The sequence below is a fragment of the Pelophylax lessonae genome, assembly GCF_965119305.1.
Source record: "Pelophylax lessonae genome assembly, chromosome: 13".
Lineage (NCBI taxonomy): Eukaryota > Metazoa > Chordata > Amphibia > Anura > Ranidae > Pelophylax > Pelophylax lessonae.
Genome location: NC_138780.1, coordinates 156,852,391 through 156,866,426, shown reverse-complemented (window position 1 = coordinate 156,866,426; position 14,036 = coordinate 156,852,391). Strand labels below are relative to the sequence as shown.

The 14,036-nt window shown below is 45.3% G+C and overlaps 1 protein-coding gene across 1 annotated transcript; it reads left to right on the top strand.

The window, feature by feature from the left end:
* Positions 1-311: 311 nt before the first annotated feature.
* On the top strand, positions 312-1,085 carry LOC309569217 (uncharacterized protein; the record flags this gene model as incomplete). Its single annotated transcript, XM_082274972.1, has 1 exon — positions 312-1,085. The coding sequence occupies one exon, from the start codon at positions 312-314 to the stop codon at positions 1,083-1,085; it is 774 nt and encodes a 257-aa protein (XP_082131098.1).
* Positions 1,086-14,036: the final 12,951 nt, after the last annotated feature.

Sequence of the window (14,036 nt, the reverse complement as noted above, 5' to 3'; positions counted from 1 at the left end):
GTTGTGAATGGCAGGGTGGAATTTTCGTTGACCAATGTTTGCCTATGGGCTGCGCCATTTCTTGTTCGCTGTTTGAAACATTCAGTTCTTTTTTGGAATGGGTTGTTAGGGATGTTTCTGGGTTGTCTTCCATAATTCATTATTTAGACGATTTTCTGGTGATAGGTCCTCCGGGGGAGGTGATGTGTGCGACGCTTTTGGCTACGGTCCAACAGCTGTTTGATTATTTTGGAGTCCCATTAGCCCCTGACAAGACTGAGGGGCCGTGCACGGAGCTGCGATTTCTGGGTATTGTCATTGATACGATGGCAATGGAATGCAGGCTTCCGGTTGACAAGCTATTGGACCTACGCAGAGTTATTGCAGGGACCTTGGACACACGAAAAATTCAGCTGCGTGCCCTGCAGTCTCTGCTGGGAAAATTGAATTTTGCCTGCCGCATCATGCCCATGGGGCGGGTGTTTTGCAGGAGGTTGGCGGCTGCCACGGCGGGAGTCAGGGCGCCGCATCATTACATTCGCCTATCTAAAGAGCATCGGGATGACTTGCGGGTTTGGGATTTGTTCTTGAGCTCCTTTAACGGCCGTTCGGTTTGGTTGGAAGCTCCGGTGTCGAACTTTGACCTGGAGCTGTTTACTGACGCGGCAGGCTCGGGGGGTTTTGCGGCCTATTTCCAGGGGCAATGGTGTGCGGGGGAATGGCCGGCCTCCTGGCGGAATTCTGACTTCATTCGTAACTTGGTTCTGTTGGAATTATTTCCCATTGTGTTGGCCGTGGAGTTATGGGGTCAGGATTTCACAAATAAGAGGGTCCGTTTTCATTGCGATAACCTGGGGGTAGTTCAGTCAATCAACAGCATTACTGCTTCTTCTCCACCGGTTATTAGGTTGCTTCGCCACCTGGTGCTCAAATGTTTGCTCCTGAATTCTTTTTTCTATGCTGTGCATGTTCCGGGTGTTGACAATTCGGTGGCTGATGCTCTTTCTCGCTTCCAGTGGGACAGGTTTCGGAGGTTGGCACCGGATGCGGAGCAGCAAGGCCTGATGTGTCCCGGGGAGCTGTGGAACATCGTCTCGCCGCAGTAATGGATTTGGTTCGGGCGTCGGTTTGTCCTTCCACTTGGACGGCCTACGAAAGGGTGTGGGCGACGTGGCATCAGATGGTGAGTGAGGTGGGGGGTCTTTCTGGTGATCGGGAACGGTTGTTCCTGCTCTTATATTTTGTGAGCCTGAATTTTGAACAGCGTGTGTCTATTTCTACGTTACGCCGCAAAATGGCGGCCTTAGCCTTCTACTTTCAGTTGTGGGGGGTTGCTGATGTAACCAAACATTTCCTTGTTCAAAAGGCCTTGAAGGGTTATGCGAGGGGTACTCGTTCGATTGATTCCAGGCGCCCGGTTTCCTTTGATGTGTTGTCCCGGGTGGTGGACTACTTGCCGGGAGTGTGTTCTGCGGACCAGGAGGTGGAACTCTTCAGGACGGCTTTTATCTTGGCGTTCTTTGGAGCTTTTCGGATTAGCGAATTGGTGAGTATTTCCAGGCGGGGGAATGGGGGATTGCAGTTGGGGGATGTTTGTTTGCATCCGGACAAGCTTCTGATCCGGATACAGAGGTCAAAAACGGACCAGCTTGGCCGAGGGGCTTGTGTTGAGCTAGGGATGGTTCCTGGGTCCTCGCTTTGCCCCGTGGCTGCGGTGCGGCATTGGTTACAGGTGCGCTCCGCTCAACAGGGTCCTCTGTTTTTACGAGCTGATGGCACGGCCCTCTCACGTTTTCAATTTACGGCTGTCTTCCGGAAGTGCTTGGGGGCAGCCGGTTTTCAGGGGACGGATTTCTCCTCTCACTCTTTCCGCATTGGAGCCGCCACGGAGGCGGCTCGGTGGGGCCTTGGGGATCAGGCCCTTCGGAAAATTGGGCGTTGGGAGTCCAGGCGATTTCGCTCGTATGTCCGTCCGCATCTGTTGTGATGCGGCAGAGGGGATCTGTTCTGTTTCTGGTCGGGGCCCAGGGGCGGTCATTTATTGAATGTTCGTTACGTGTATGCTGGTGTTTTTTCTTTGTTTTTCTCTGTGGTTTTTTGTGTGTGTTCTCAGGACGTATGTTGGTATGTACCCCTCCTTATGTTTTACAGGAGCCACGGAAGTCTTGGTCTGGATATTAGGACATTCTTATGTGGTCTGGGGTGCTCGGAGGGCAGCGGTTAGGCCAGAGGGGCGCCAATTGGGTTTCAGCAGGGAGGAGGTAAAGGTTAGATGGATTGGGGTCTCAGGCATGCTGTGGTCCCGTGTCCTCCCTGAAGTCCATCGTTGCGCCCGGCTTGAGCGGCCGCCCGACGTACTTTTGTTGCATGCGGGCGGCAATGATCTGGGCCTCCGTTCCTCCAGGGAGCTGATTAGGGATGTCAAATTGGACTTCCTGAGGCTGCGGACGCTTTTTCCACGGACTGTGGTGGTGTGGTCGGACATTGTCGCCCGCACTTCTTGGCGCCTGGCTCGTTCGGTGACTAGCCTGAACAAAGCCAGGATTAAGGTGAATAAGGCGGTGGCCAAGTTTGTTGTGCGTAACGGGGGACTGGCGGTCCGGCATCTTGAGCTGGAGCAGGACCCGGCCCTTTATCTTAGAGGTGACGGGGTTCATTTGAACGCGGTGGGCATCGACCTGTGGACTTTAGGTCTGCAGGAAGGTATTCAGAGGGCACTGTGGGTTTGGAGGGCTACACGGCCATAAGGGGTCATGCCCGTGTGCTGTGGCTGGGGTTTTTAGGGTCTTGGAGGGCTGTGACTACTTGGTAAGGGAATATGGAGGGGTAGGGCCCATCTTAGGTATGGGTGGACCTACCCCTGGCAACGTCAGTAGGCGGTATCAAGGGATCCCAATGGTTCATAGTCCTTGAGCTGGTGCAGTGGCGGCTGAGGGCCTGGAGGTCTATTGGGGTCAGGGATACAGCCAGGGGGGAAGTCAAGTTGCCTTCCAAGACCCTAAATGGTCATTCGTTTTTAAATTTTGGTATTGGATTGTTTTTGTTGAATAATGGTAATTCTTTGCTAGCTAGTGTTTTACTAGTTAGTTCTAATAAAGTTGGCTGCTATGGCCTTTTAAACCCAAACAAATGATTGTAGTGTCCTTCTTTCTTTAGGCAAGTAAAAGGGGAGTCTGTGGGTAGGTTTGGGTTGTATGGGGCAAGGAGCAGCCGCAGCGTCGGCAATACCACAGTCAAGGGGGGAAGCCTGGAGATGGATGCACAGCAGTAAGCGGAAGGCTGGACATGACTGGGGTTTGCAGGGAAGGTTGCTACCCAGTGGGGGTTAACTTTTTTAAGGAAGAACTAAAGCAGGTGATTGGTTTTTGGTAAGGTGGGGCAGGGTGGGGCAAGGTGGGGTTAGCAGGGGCTAGTTTAGGGTGGGACCAGGGGTCCGGTCAGTTGGAGACCAGACAGCAATAGGAGAACTTCTCCCGCCCGCCCATCCCTTTGTCATTTCGGAGTGTGCAAAAAAAAAAAAAAAAAAAAAAAATTTTTATCGAACAAACAAGTTTAGGAAACATAGCAAAAAAAAAAAAAAAAAAAATTATGCTAACTAAATAAACAAACTTAACTTACTTATACTGATGATGGAATTTGTACTGTTTCTTGGCTGCGTTTGTTGTATGATGTATGTTGCACGCATACTGTGTATGTCAATTTGTGTTTCGGATTTAGCTGTTCCTCTAGGTTTTAGCTGGGGCACGGTTTGTGTGTTTTTTCTTTGTCATGGCAGTGGCTGGGGTTTTTAGGGTCTTGGAGGGCTGTGACTACTTGGTAAGGGAATATGGAGGGGTAGGGCCCATCTTAGGTATGGGTGGACCTACCCCTGGCAACGTCAGTAGGCGGTATCAAGGGATCCCAATGGTTCATAGTCCTTGAGCTGGTGCAGTGGCGGCTGAGGGCCTGGAGGTCTATTGGGGTCAGGGATACAGCCAGGGGGGAAGTCAAGTTGCCTTCCAAGACCCTAAATGGTCATTCGTTTTTAAATTTTGGTATTGGATTGTTTTTGTTGAATAATGGTAATTCTTTGCTAGCTAGTGTTTTACTAGTTAGTTCTAATAAAGTTGGCTGCTATGGCCTTTTAAACCCAAACAAATGATTGTAGTGTCCTTCTTTCTTTAGGCAAGTAAAAGGGGAGTCTGTGGGTAGGTTTGGGTTGTATGGGGCAAGGAGCAGCCGCAGCGTCGGCAATACCACAGTCATGACATTTACTTTGCCAAAGCATTGCATGTGATAGGCAATTGCCTTGTTTTCATTTCTCCAAATTCAGTGTTGAAAATTCCTCAAAGCCTTTTTGCAGACACTTTGAAAGCCTGAGATGCTTGCCTAATCCTCCGTATATGACAACCACATTACTGGATGATATGCATATACTAACATACAAATATTGGCAGAAACATTTGTATATACTGTATGTTTTAGCAAAGAATACATGGCAGGAATACATACCAAGCAGAGAACTGATAAGGCCATCCCATAGTAAGCCAAATGCATTAAATCAATCCTATTTGCACTTAATTATCTTTTTTTTTTTATGAAAAGTGCTGAGGATCCAAAAAGAGTGAGGAAAATACCTTTAAGGACATGTGACAGCCAGAGACCAGGAGATCAATATTCCTGATTTCCCTTTTCTTCATTTGCATTGAAGTCACCTTCTCATGGTGCCTAAACAATCTGGATGTCATTGAATGTGCAGCTCAGACTGATGATTACACCAAGGAGAACAAAACCAGCTACATTTTGATTATAGCTAAAATTGCTTGTAAATGTATTAATAAACGTTGGATAATAAATGTTTAACTGGGCAATTTTTGGCTAGATTGGGTTGACATCGCCAATATTTTTGAATGGCAGGCAGTACAAAACTTGGCTGGTTTTTGTAGTGAGTATTAGTAGATCGTAAGTTTTGGCTGTCATTTCTCCTGAAAAAAGATGATGTCTACATTTTCTCCTTAACATACCCTGGGTAGAGTGAAATCAGTATGCTTGTTAATATAGTAGCCGCCAAAGAAAAAATATTTGAAAAACTGGAGGGGAGGAAAGGTTGGATCTTGCATTCATGTCTGACTACCTTAACCACTTTACCACCGGAGGATTTTGCTGTCTTACGTCTGAGCCACTTTTTGCGATTCGGCACTGTGCAACTTTAACTGACAATTGTGCAGTCATGCAATGCCGTACCCAAACAAAATTTACCTCCCTTTTTCCCCACAAACAGAGCTTTCTTTTGGTGGTATTTGAGCACCTGTGTGATTTTTACTTTTTGCGCTATAAACAAAAAAAGAGCTACAATTTTGAAAAAATAACAATATTTTTCACATTTTTTTATATGAAATTCCCCCCCAAAAAAATTTAAAAATCAAAATTTTTTATCATTTTAGGCCAATTTGTTTTCTGCTACCTATTTTTGGTAAAAAAAATTGCAATAAATGTATTTTGATTGGTTTGCGCAAAAGTTATTGCGTTTACTAACTAAGGGAAAGATTTCTGTCGTTTTTGGTGTTTTTTTTTTAACGAGTAATGGCGGCGATCTGCGATTTTTTTTTGCGGGACTGCGACATTGCGGCGGACAGATCGGACCCTTGACTGACATTTTTGACACTTTTGGGGGTACCAGTGACATTACTACAGTAATCAGTGCTATAAATATGCACTGTTACTGTAAAAATGACACTGGCAGTGAAGGGGTTAATTTTATTGGAGAGGGAGGGGTTAATGTATGCCTGGTGCTTACTAACGTGTGTGGGGGGGAGGTGACTGAGTGAGTCAGGGACAGATCGGATCTCCAAACTAGATTCCCCGATGATCGGGGAAGAGCAGCGGCGATCGCCGCCGCTTCTCCCCTGGCCCGACTCCCACTGTGAATGAAAACAGCGGGAGCGCGCCTCCGGTGGCGCGCGAGCGCTGCCTACAGGGGGAGGAGTCCAGCGACGTAGGTCTACGTCGCTGGACGGAATCGTGCCACTTTGCCGCAGTACGGTCAACATGACCGGTCGGCAAGTGGTTAATATGTAATGTATTTCTCTCCTGGCATAGTGTTCTATATACAAAATAAATAGTTTAGTGTGGTAGGGGAGAGTTAACATAATCTAGCATGTGTAGTCAATTACCCTACCAATAACCTCATGCAGAACACGTAAGCACAAGGTTAGGTCCACATATTGTGCATGAAGGAGTGTACTACATCTGACTTGCTTGTTGCCCCATTGTTGAGGTACACTGTGTGCAGTGTAGAAGTTTAAGTAGTTGAAACCTATCTTTATCAGGGATCATGAGGGAAATGTGCATAAGCTTTAGTCCATTTGCCATAGTTGGAATACTTGTTTGAGTCATTGAGAGCGAGAAGCTGATGGTAGGGATCAAAGAGGTTTGAGGATTCTGTCCAAAATCCTAAAACACATCTAGATTGGGAGGTCAAAGTTAGCTTTGAATGTGTAGAATGTTAATAGAGTGCCTTCTGCCATTATCTTTCGCAGTTATTGAAATGCCATATCTAGTGCATTCTTGGGGATCTGGGATTCTTTGAAGATGGGGGAGGAATTGGTTGGGTTTATTCTACAGTATTTATGTCATGCTTTAGTCCAAACTTTAAATTGAACAAATATGGACAATACAGATCCCTAATGAAAAAATGTGTCCCTTTATATTGGATAGTTGTCAACTTGTCATATTATTGTGTATTTTTTGGAAGTTCAAGAAACTTGAAACAATTGTGGTCTCTACATTTTAAAAGTAACTGTAAATATAAAGCAGACAGCACGCTTCCTCTAATAAAACCTTATATAATTATTTATACTAAAATATTTTCATGGTGATGGAAGTTTGCTGCTTCCACAATAAGGTGTCATTGTTTAGTGCACCTAGGGCAGCATGATGTCTAAATACAGGCCTGAACTTGTCAACTCCACTGGAAGCCTGCCTGAACAATGGTGGTCCATGAGTTTGACCTAAGGTCATGTATGCAATCAGTCGCTACCATCACCTGTCTAAGGCGGTTACAAGTGGATTTACAGAATGGAAAGGCCTAATTAATCCATTGCTTTTTAATTAATGGTGAAGATGGGTTAGCTTTGGTTTCATAGCAACTCTGTAGAAAGAGAAGAGGTTGCCTCTTGGCTTCTATAATAAGACCAGCTGAGCAGCTGGACATAATGCCCCCAGAAGAATCATTAAGTTGTATCTCTTGCTTTAACCAGCTGTGCGATCTCTACCAGTGACAGTATATAGATTGTAAGCTATGATGTCAAAGGAACAAGAAATAAAAGGAATTCATTTCCTGCTTAATGCTTCCTAGATTGTGAATGATGTCAATTGATAATGGGGTTCAATATAGACTCTGTAAGGAACCTTTCAAAGGGAACCTGTTATGAAGGAAGTGTGTAAGGTGTTATTGTTGATCTCTCCTTATAAAAAACGTGGTTGCCTGGCTGTTTTGCTGATCCAAATGCTATAGGACCAATTTACATCTATGTGTTTTGGCTAAACATGCATTACATTAATTTCAATGTGGTGACATTCATTTTGAATAGCACCCCAACACACTAAGGCAGCACACATGCCTTGCAATGCATTATAATGCACCATAGTGCATTGCAGTTCATTGTGGCAAAACTTTTGTGACATGCTCCATAATTGTGTGTCATTTTTGTGCATTAGAAGCCTGTTATTTTCAATAGGCTGCCTTAATGCAAAACGTGAAACATGACTGGCCCCTTGGTTTCCCTTCTACCCGACACCCTTCAATCTGAATATAAAAGCAGCGGGACAGAAGGTTTTCGGCCAGAGAGTGACTACAGCCAATCAGCTGCAGCCACTGTTTGCGTATTCTGACAGTTGTGTGTAGGCAGGTGTAAGTTCCTCTCCATCCAGCAGGTGGCGCCTTACTGCTGTACAGACCGGGTGGAGATTCAAAGGATGATTGTTCCTCTGCAGGCTCTGTAGGCGTTACTGGGAGGGCAGCTGTCTGATTGGACGATGTGATCCCATAATTGGTGGAGCAGCCCTTTTAGGTAGTGAACTCTGCAAGTGTTTGGAGTGCTTTTGTGAAGTGGACAGAATAGGGACAAGTACCCGGCTTGCCGGGGAAATAGATAGTGCTAGGGAAAGGTCCTGCTAGAGGAGGGACAGCACATAGACACTGCAGCTTTCAATGGCGGGTGGTGTTCCATGGGCCGGGGCGGGGGGCAGATGGACCACACCAGCCCACACACCATACCCACCCCCCTGGACCACACCAGCTCCAGCCTGCACACCATACCCCCCCCCCGGTCGCTGGCTCACTCACCCTGGACTGATGTGGAGGGCAGGCAGCGGCAGCGGCGGCTTCCCCCTCAGTCGCCTCCCTCCTCCTAGACCGTGGGTTGAGCTTTCCCTGCGTCTCCTCCCTTCTCCTCCTCCTTCTTGGCCAATAGCATGGCTTCTCCTTTTGGCCAATCGGGAAACAGGTCTCAGAACCCACTTCCTGATGGGTGGGGAGGAGAATCCGTGTGACAATAGCAAATATTCATTCGCTATTGTCACACAACTGGGTGGGCTCAGGGTGTAGTGCTTTGTTCCCCCGAAGCCCACCCTTTTTTGAACCCTTTTAGAGCCTCTGGCTCTAATCAAGTGCTTCAAAAAAATGTAAAAACCCTATTGGAAACCATACATGGATGGGGGGGGGGGGGTTGATTGGCTAGGGAGGATGTCAATCAACGGGTCTGGTGTACCTGATGTCCACGATCATCCTCGGGAGAGGCAGAACGCTGATCTGTAAACAAGGCAAACTGCTATTCTGCAAGGGGACAATATGGAGATCTTGTGTTTCTGCTAAGCAGGAACCAGGATCTCTGTCTTCCCCCAATCAGTGCAACCTCCCCACAGTTAGTAAGCACCCCCTAGGGACACACTTAACCCTTTGATCACCCCTGTTAACCCCTTCCCTGTCATTATTACAGTAACAGTGCACTTTTTTTAAGCACTGATCACTGTATTGAGGTCACAGGTCCCCAAAGAGTGTCAAAAGTGTCAGTTAGATGTCTGATCTGTCTGCCACAATGTTGCAGTCAGGGCTGATCCTAGGGACACAGACGCCTGGGTGCAGAAATATTTCTGGCGCTCCACATGGGCGTGGTCATCGTTTAGCCCCTCCCCTTTACAAATGTTTCTAAGGCAATGAGTCCTGCTATAAGTCGCTGATCGCCACCACTAGTAGTAAAAAAAAAAAAAAAAATATATATATATATATATACTGTATGTTCCATAGTTTGTAGTCGCTATAACTTTTGCGCAAACCAATCAATATACTGTACGCCTATTGGGGCTTGTTGTCCTCCACTAGTTGGGGGAGGGTGACATATCCTCAGTTCTGAAGGGTTCATGCTGGGACTTGCAGTTCTTCGCTTTAGGGAGGGTCACATGCCCCAAAAGTGACAGATTACAAGTCCCAACATGAACCCCTCAGAGCTGAGGATGTGACACCCTCCCCCAACTAGTGGGGGACAACAAGTCCCAACATGGACTACAAGCTCCACCATGAACCCCTGAGATCTAAGGATGTGACTCCTTATATCTGACGGGTTCTGGGACTTGCAGTTCTTCACTTTAGGGAGGGTCACATCCCCCAAAAGTGACAGATTACAAGTCCCAACATGAACCCCTCAGAGCTGAGGATGTGACACCCTCCCCCAACTAGTGGGGGACAACAAGTCCCAACATGGACTACAAGCTCCAGCATGAACCCCTGAGATCTAAGGATGTGACTCCTTATATCTGACGGGTTCTGGGACTTGCAGTTCTTCACTTTAGGGAGGGTCAAATCCTCCAAAAGTGAAAGAGTACAAGTCCCAGCATGAACCCCTCAGAGCTGAGGATGTGACACCCCCCCCCCCCAACTAGTGGAGGACAACAAGTCCCAACATGAGCCCCTGAGATTTAAGAATGCGATCCCCTCCAAAAGGGAAGGACTACAAGTTCCAGCATGAACCCCTGAGATCTAAGGATGTGCCCCTTATATCTGACGGGTTCATGCTGTGACCTGTCGTTTTTCACTAGTTGGGGGGCAGGGTGTGATACATCCTCAGCTCAGAGGGGTTCATGCTGAGACCTGTAGTCCTTCACTTTTGGGGACTACAAGACTACAAGTCCCAGCAAAAATCTTTGAGATCCATCCTTGTGACCTCCTCCTCCCATCCCTCTACGGGTGTCATCTCCTGCCAGCTTCAGCCTGCCCAGCAAACACAATAAAGTGCTTCTTCTTTCCAACCCACATCTGCAAGAGCTTCTAATCAGTTTTTTTGATTTACCTGGTTACTGGGGACAGCAGACTCCCACCCGCCTCGATACAGTACAGCCCCGTCTTCTGGCTGCCCACATCTTCTTTTTAAATGTGGCGGGCTGCAGAAGGGGGGGCGGGTAACAGTAGATCTCTAATGCTGATCGGCTGAGAGGTGGTGGGGGGTGGAGCAATTGTTGCAGCTGCAGAGTCTCGGATCACATCGTCTTGGGCGGCTGGCACTCGAGCATCTCCGGTATGCGCATGTGCAGTTTCGAGCCGAGCTGGTCAAAGGGCGGTTTGCAACACTGTTCAGTTCAAGGCGCTTGTTCAGCTCACGGCACCTGTTCAGCTCATGGCGCCTGGGCGCAGGGCACCCCGTGCACCCGCCTAGGATCGGCCCTGGTTGCAGTCCCACTAAAACTCGCTGATTGCTGCCATTAATAGTAAAATAAATAAATAAATAAAAATATCCTCTAGTTTATAGACTCGATAACTTTTGTGCAAACCAAACAATATACAGTACACTTATTGGGATTTCTTTTTTTTTTTTTTACCAAAAATATGTAGTAGAATACACATTAGCCTAAATTGATTAAAAAATTAGATTTTTTTTACATTTTTTTATTGGGTATGTTTTATAGCAGAAAGTAAAAAATATATTTTTCTTTTTTAAAATTGTCGCTCTTTTTTTGTTTATAGTGCAAAAGATAAAAAACGGCAGAGGTGATCAAATACCCCCAAAAGAAAGCTCTATTTGTAGGAAAAAAAAGGACATCAGTTTTATTTTGGTACAGCACGGCAGGACCGCACAATTATCAGTTAAAGTAACGCAGTGCCATATCACAAAAAATGGCCTGGTCATTAAAGGGGTAAAACCTTCCAGTCCAGTAGTGGCTAACATCTGTATTTTATATCTGCCTAGAGTTCAGCTTTAGGTGCTTGTTTTAGAGGTTGGTTTTAAAAGCTAGCTCTAAATATTCTTAAAAACATTCCTTCCTCCTCCTACCTATTCTACATGCCCGATAAATAAAGTTTGTTCACTTGATTGGGTGGCCCACCCGTAATTTGTGCTCCCTCCTCTACCTTGCAACAGCCGCTGCCTGACACAGGGTAGCCAAAGCTACTGATCCCGTGACCGGGCCAGATTAGAAATAAGTAAGTACACAGACCTTTTTAGTACAGGATATTCCTGGATAGGTTGGTGGGGGAGGGGGGTGTTTTTTAAGGATCAGGTAGAGTTACCCTTTTCTTCATTCTAAATAGCTATGAACCCTATTTATTGATAGTTTGGCTTTAATTTTTTCAACTTTTTTTTTATTTTCTATTGCCCCCAGTGTTGTTGATCTCATGTATTGTAGCCTTTTTGCAGCTACGTTCTGATTACATACACTTAAAGAGAAATTGCAGTCTGCTCACATAAGTTGTAATAAAAACATCTTTGCCATTCTGAAGCTTCCCTCCAACCACTTTGCATATTATTTTATATATACTGTGATTCTGTACTTGCTAAGAAGTCACTGCAGAAATCTCCCACCACTAAGACTGGCTGCAGCCATTTTAACTGTGGGCAGCTGAAGCTGCTGCCTGTTCACTTCCTGTATTTACAAAGACACACACACAAATATACACACAGACACAAACATACACACACACACATGCATATACAGACAGACAGACAGACAGACAGACACACTCACACCAATGCTTGCCTGCAAATTTCTCACCTCTTGATCAATACATGTTGATCTCTGCAGTGTCCTGTTATCTCTGCCCTCATCCAGCCCCCCTCCAGCTCTGCAGCTCTCCTTGGCTCTCCTATGACTCCTCCTCCTCCACAAGAGTGAGAGAGAGAGCTGTGCATGAGGTCATTAGTCTAGGCCAGTGATGGCGGACCCTTGCACCCCAGGTGTATAGGAACTACATTTCTCATGATGCTCAACCACACTGCAAGAGTGCAAGAGCATCATGCGAATTGTAGTTCCAAACATCTGGGGTGCCAAGGTTCGCCATCACTGGCCTAGGGTAATTACCAGACGAGAAAGAGGAAGTGGGCTGTTTTTACTGGAAGAAAAAAAATGTTTTACTATCCAAAGTTAAAAAAACAAGGAAAAAAGATTTAATAGATTGAAAGATGAAAAAATTACTGAAGGTCCACTTTAAGCAATGGCTGCCATTCTGGGGTTGGATTCACTGATGGTGACAACAGTGGGCCATGGTTCCATAATATACTCCTTCTATATAGGATCCTTCTATATAGATCCTTCTATACAGGATCACAGGTCTCTGTAATCATTTCACAAGTCCCTCACACAGTTAGAAAACACCCCCTAGGCTCACATTTAACCCTTTGATCACCCCTAGGTTAACCCCTTCCCTGCCAGTGTCATTATTACAGTAACAGTGCATATTTTTACCACTGATTACTCTAGTAATGTTACTGGTCCCCCCAAAACTGTCAAAAATGTCAGTTACGGGTCCGATCTGTCCGACGCAATGTCGCAGTCCCGCTAAAAATCGCAGATCGCTGCTATTACTAGTAAAAAAAAAATGACATAAATCTTTCCCCTTTTTTAGACGTGATAACTTTTGCGCAAACCAATCAAAATACACCTATTGCGGGTTTTTTTTTACCAAAAATATGTATCAGAATACAAATTGGCCTAAAAGGATGAAAAAATTGTATTTTAAATTTTTTTTGGGAATGTTATATAGCAGAATGTGAAAAATATATATTTTTTTTTTTTTCAGAATTGTTGCTTTTTTTGTTTATCGCTCAAAAAATAAAAATCGCACAGGTGCTCAAATACCACCAAAAGAAAGCTCTATTTCTGGGAAAAAAAGGACATCAATTTTATTTAGGTAAAGCGTCGCACAATCGCGCAATTGTCCATTAAATTAATGCAGTGAATCACAAAAAATGGCCTGGTCATTAGGGGGCAAATCCTTCCGGTCCAGAAGTGGTTAATGAAAGCTGTGAAATAAAAAAATGAAAAAGAATTTTTATTACATCAATATTTTAACCCTTCTGTTATTTGTTGGTGATTAGGTTACATATGCATTATGTCTTCACATTTGGAATGATTCCTTGTAACCTGGGGTGCTTTATTGTAGTGCAATATGTGTTTATTTTTATTTTAGGACACCTGCAGAGTTTTCATTTGTTCTCAAGAGTTGAAATCTCCACACCGAAAAACTATCAGCGGCAGGGATTGGGTGATGAGTACAAATGTTTTGCCCCTGGGAGGTACGCAGGTGCCAGGATAACTTGGTTGTGGTTCCCAATGCATGAGAGGCTTTGAAAGGGCTCAAGAGTCTTATCCCCTCTCTCAACTGACAGTTTTCATGATTGGATCCGAATTTAGGGCCCGCTTGCACGTTTGTGTTGTAGTAAGGCCTGCGTTAGCGCATAGTGCTATAACACGCGTGCAAAATGCATTGCGGTGCCGCTTTTTTTTAATTGCACCCCAATGCACTAAGGCAATGCGTGTGTTAAAGCATTGCAGTGAAAAAAGGGTCATGTGCTTTTTAAAGCACCCTAGGGTGCACTGGCATCGCAAAAAAACAAAACAAAGGTAAATGTGCCCCCAATGTTTCACCATCTTTTAAGCTGTATATATATATATATATATATATATATATATATATATATGTGTGTATATATATATATACCCCACAGTTCTTGATATGCTAAGCGAAATCTGACATGCCATGCTGGGACTTGGTGTTCCCCTTGCCTATTTTAAAATTTATATCACTTAAA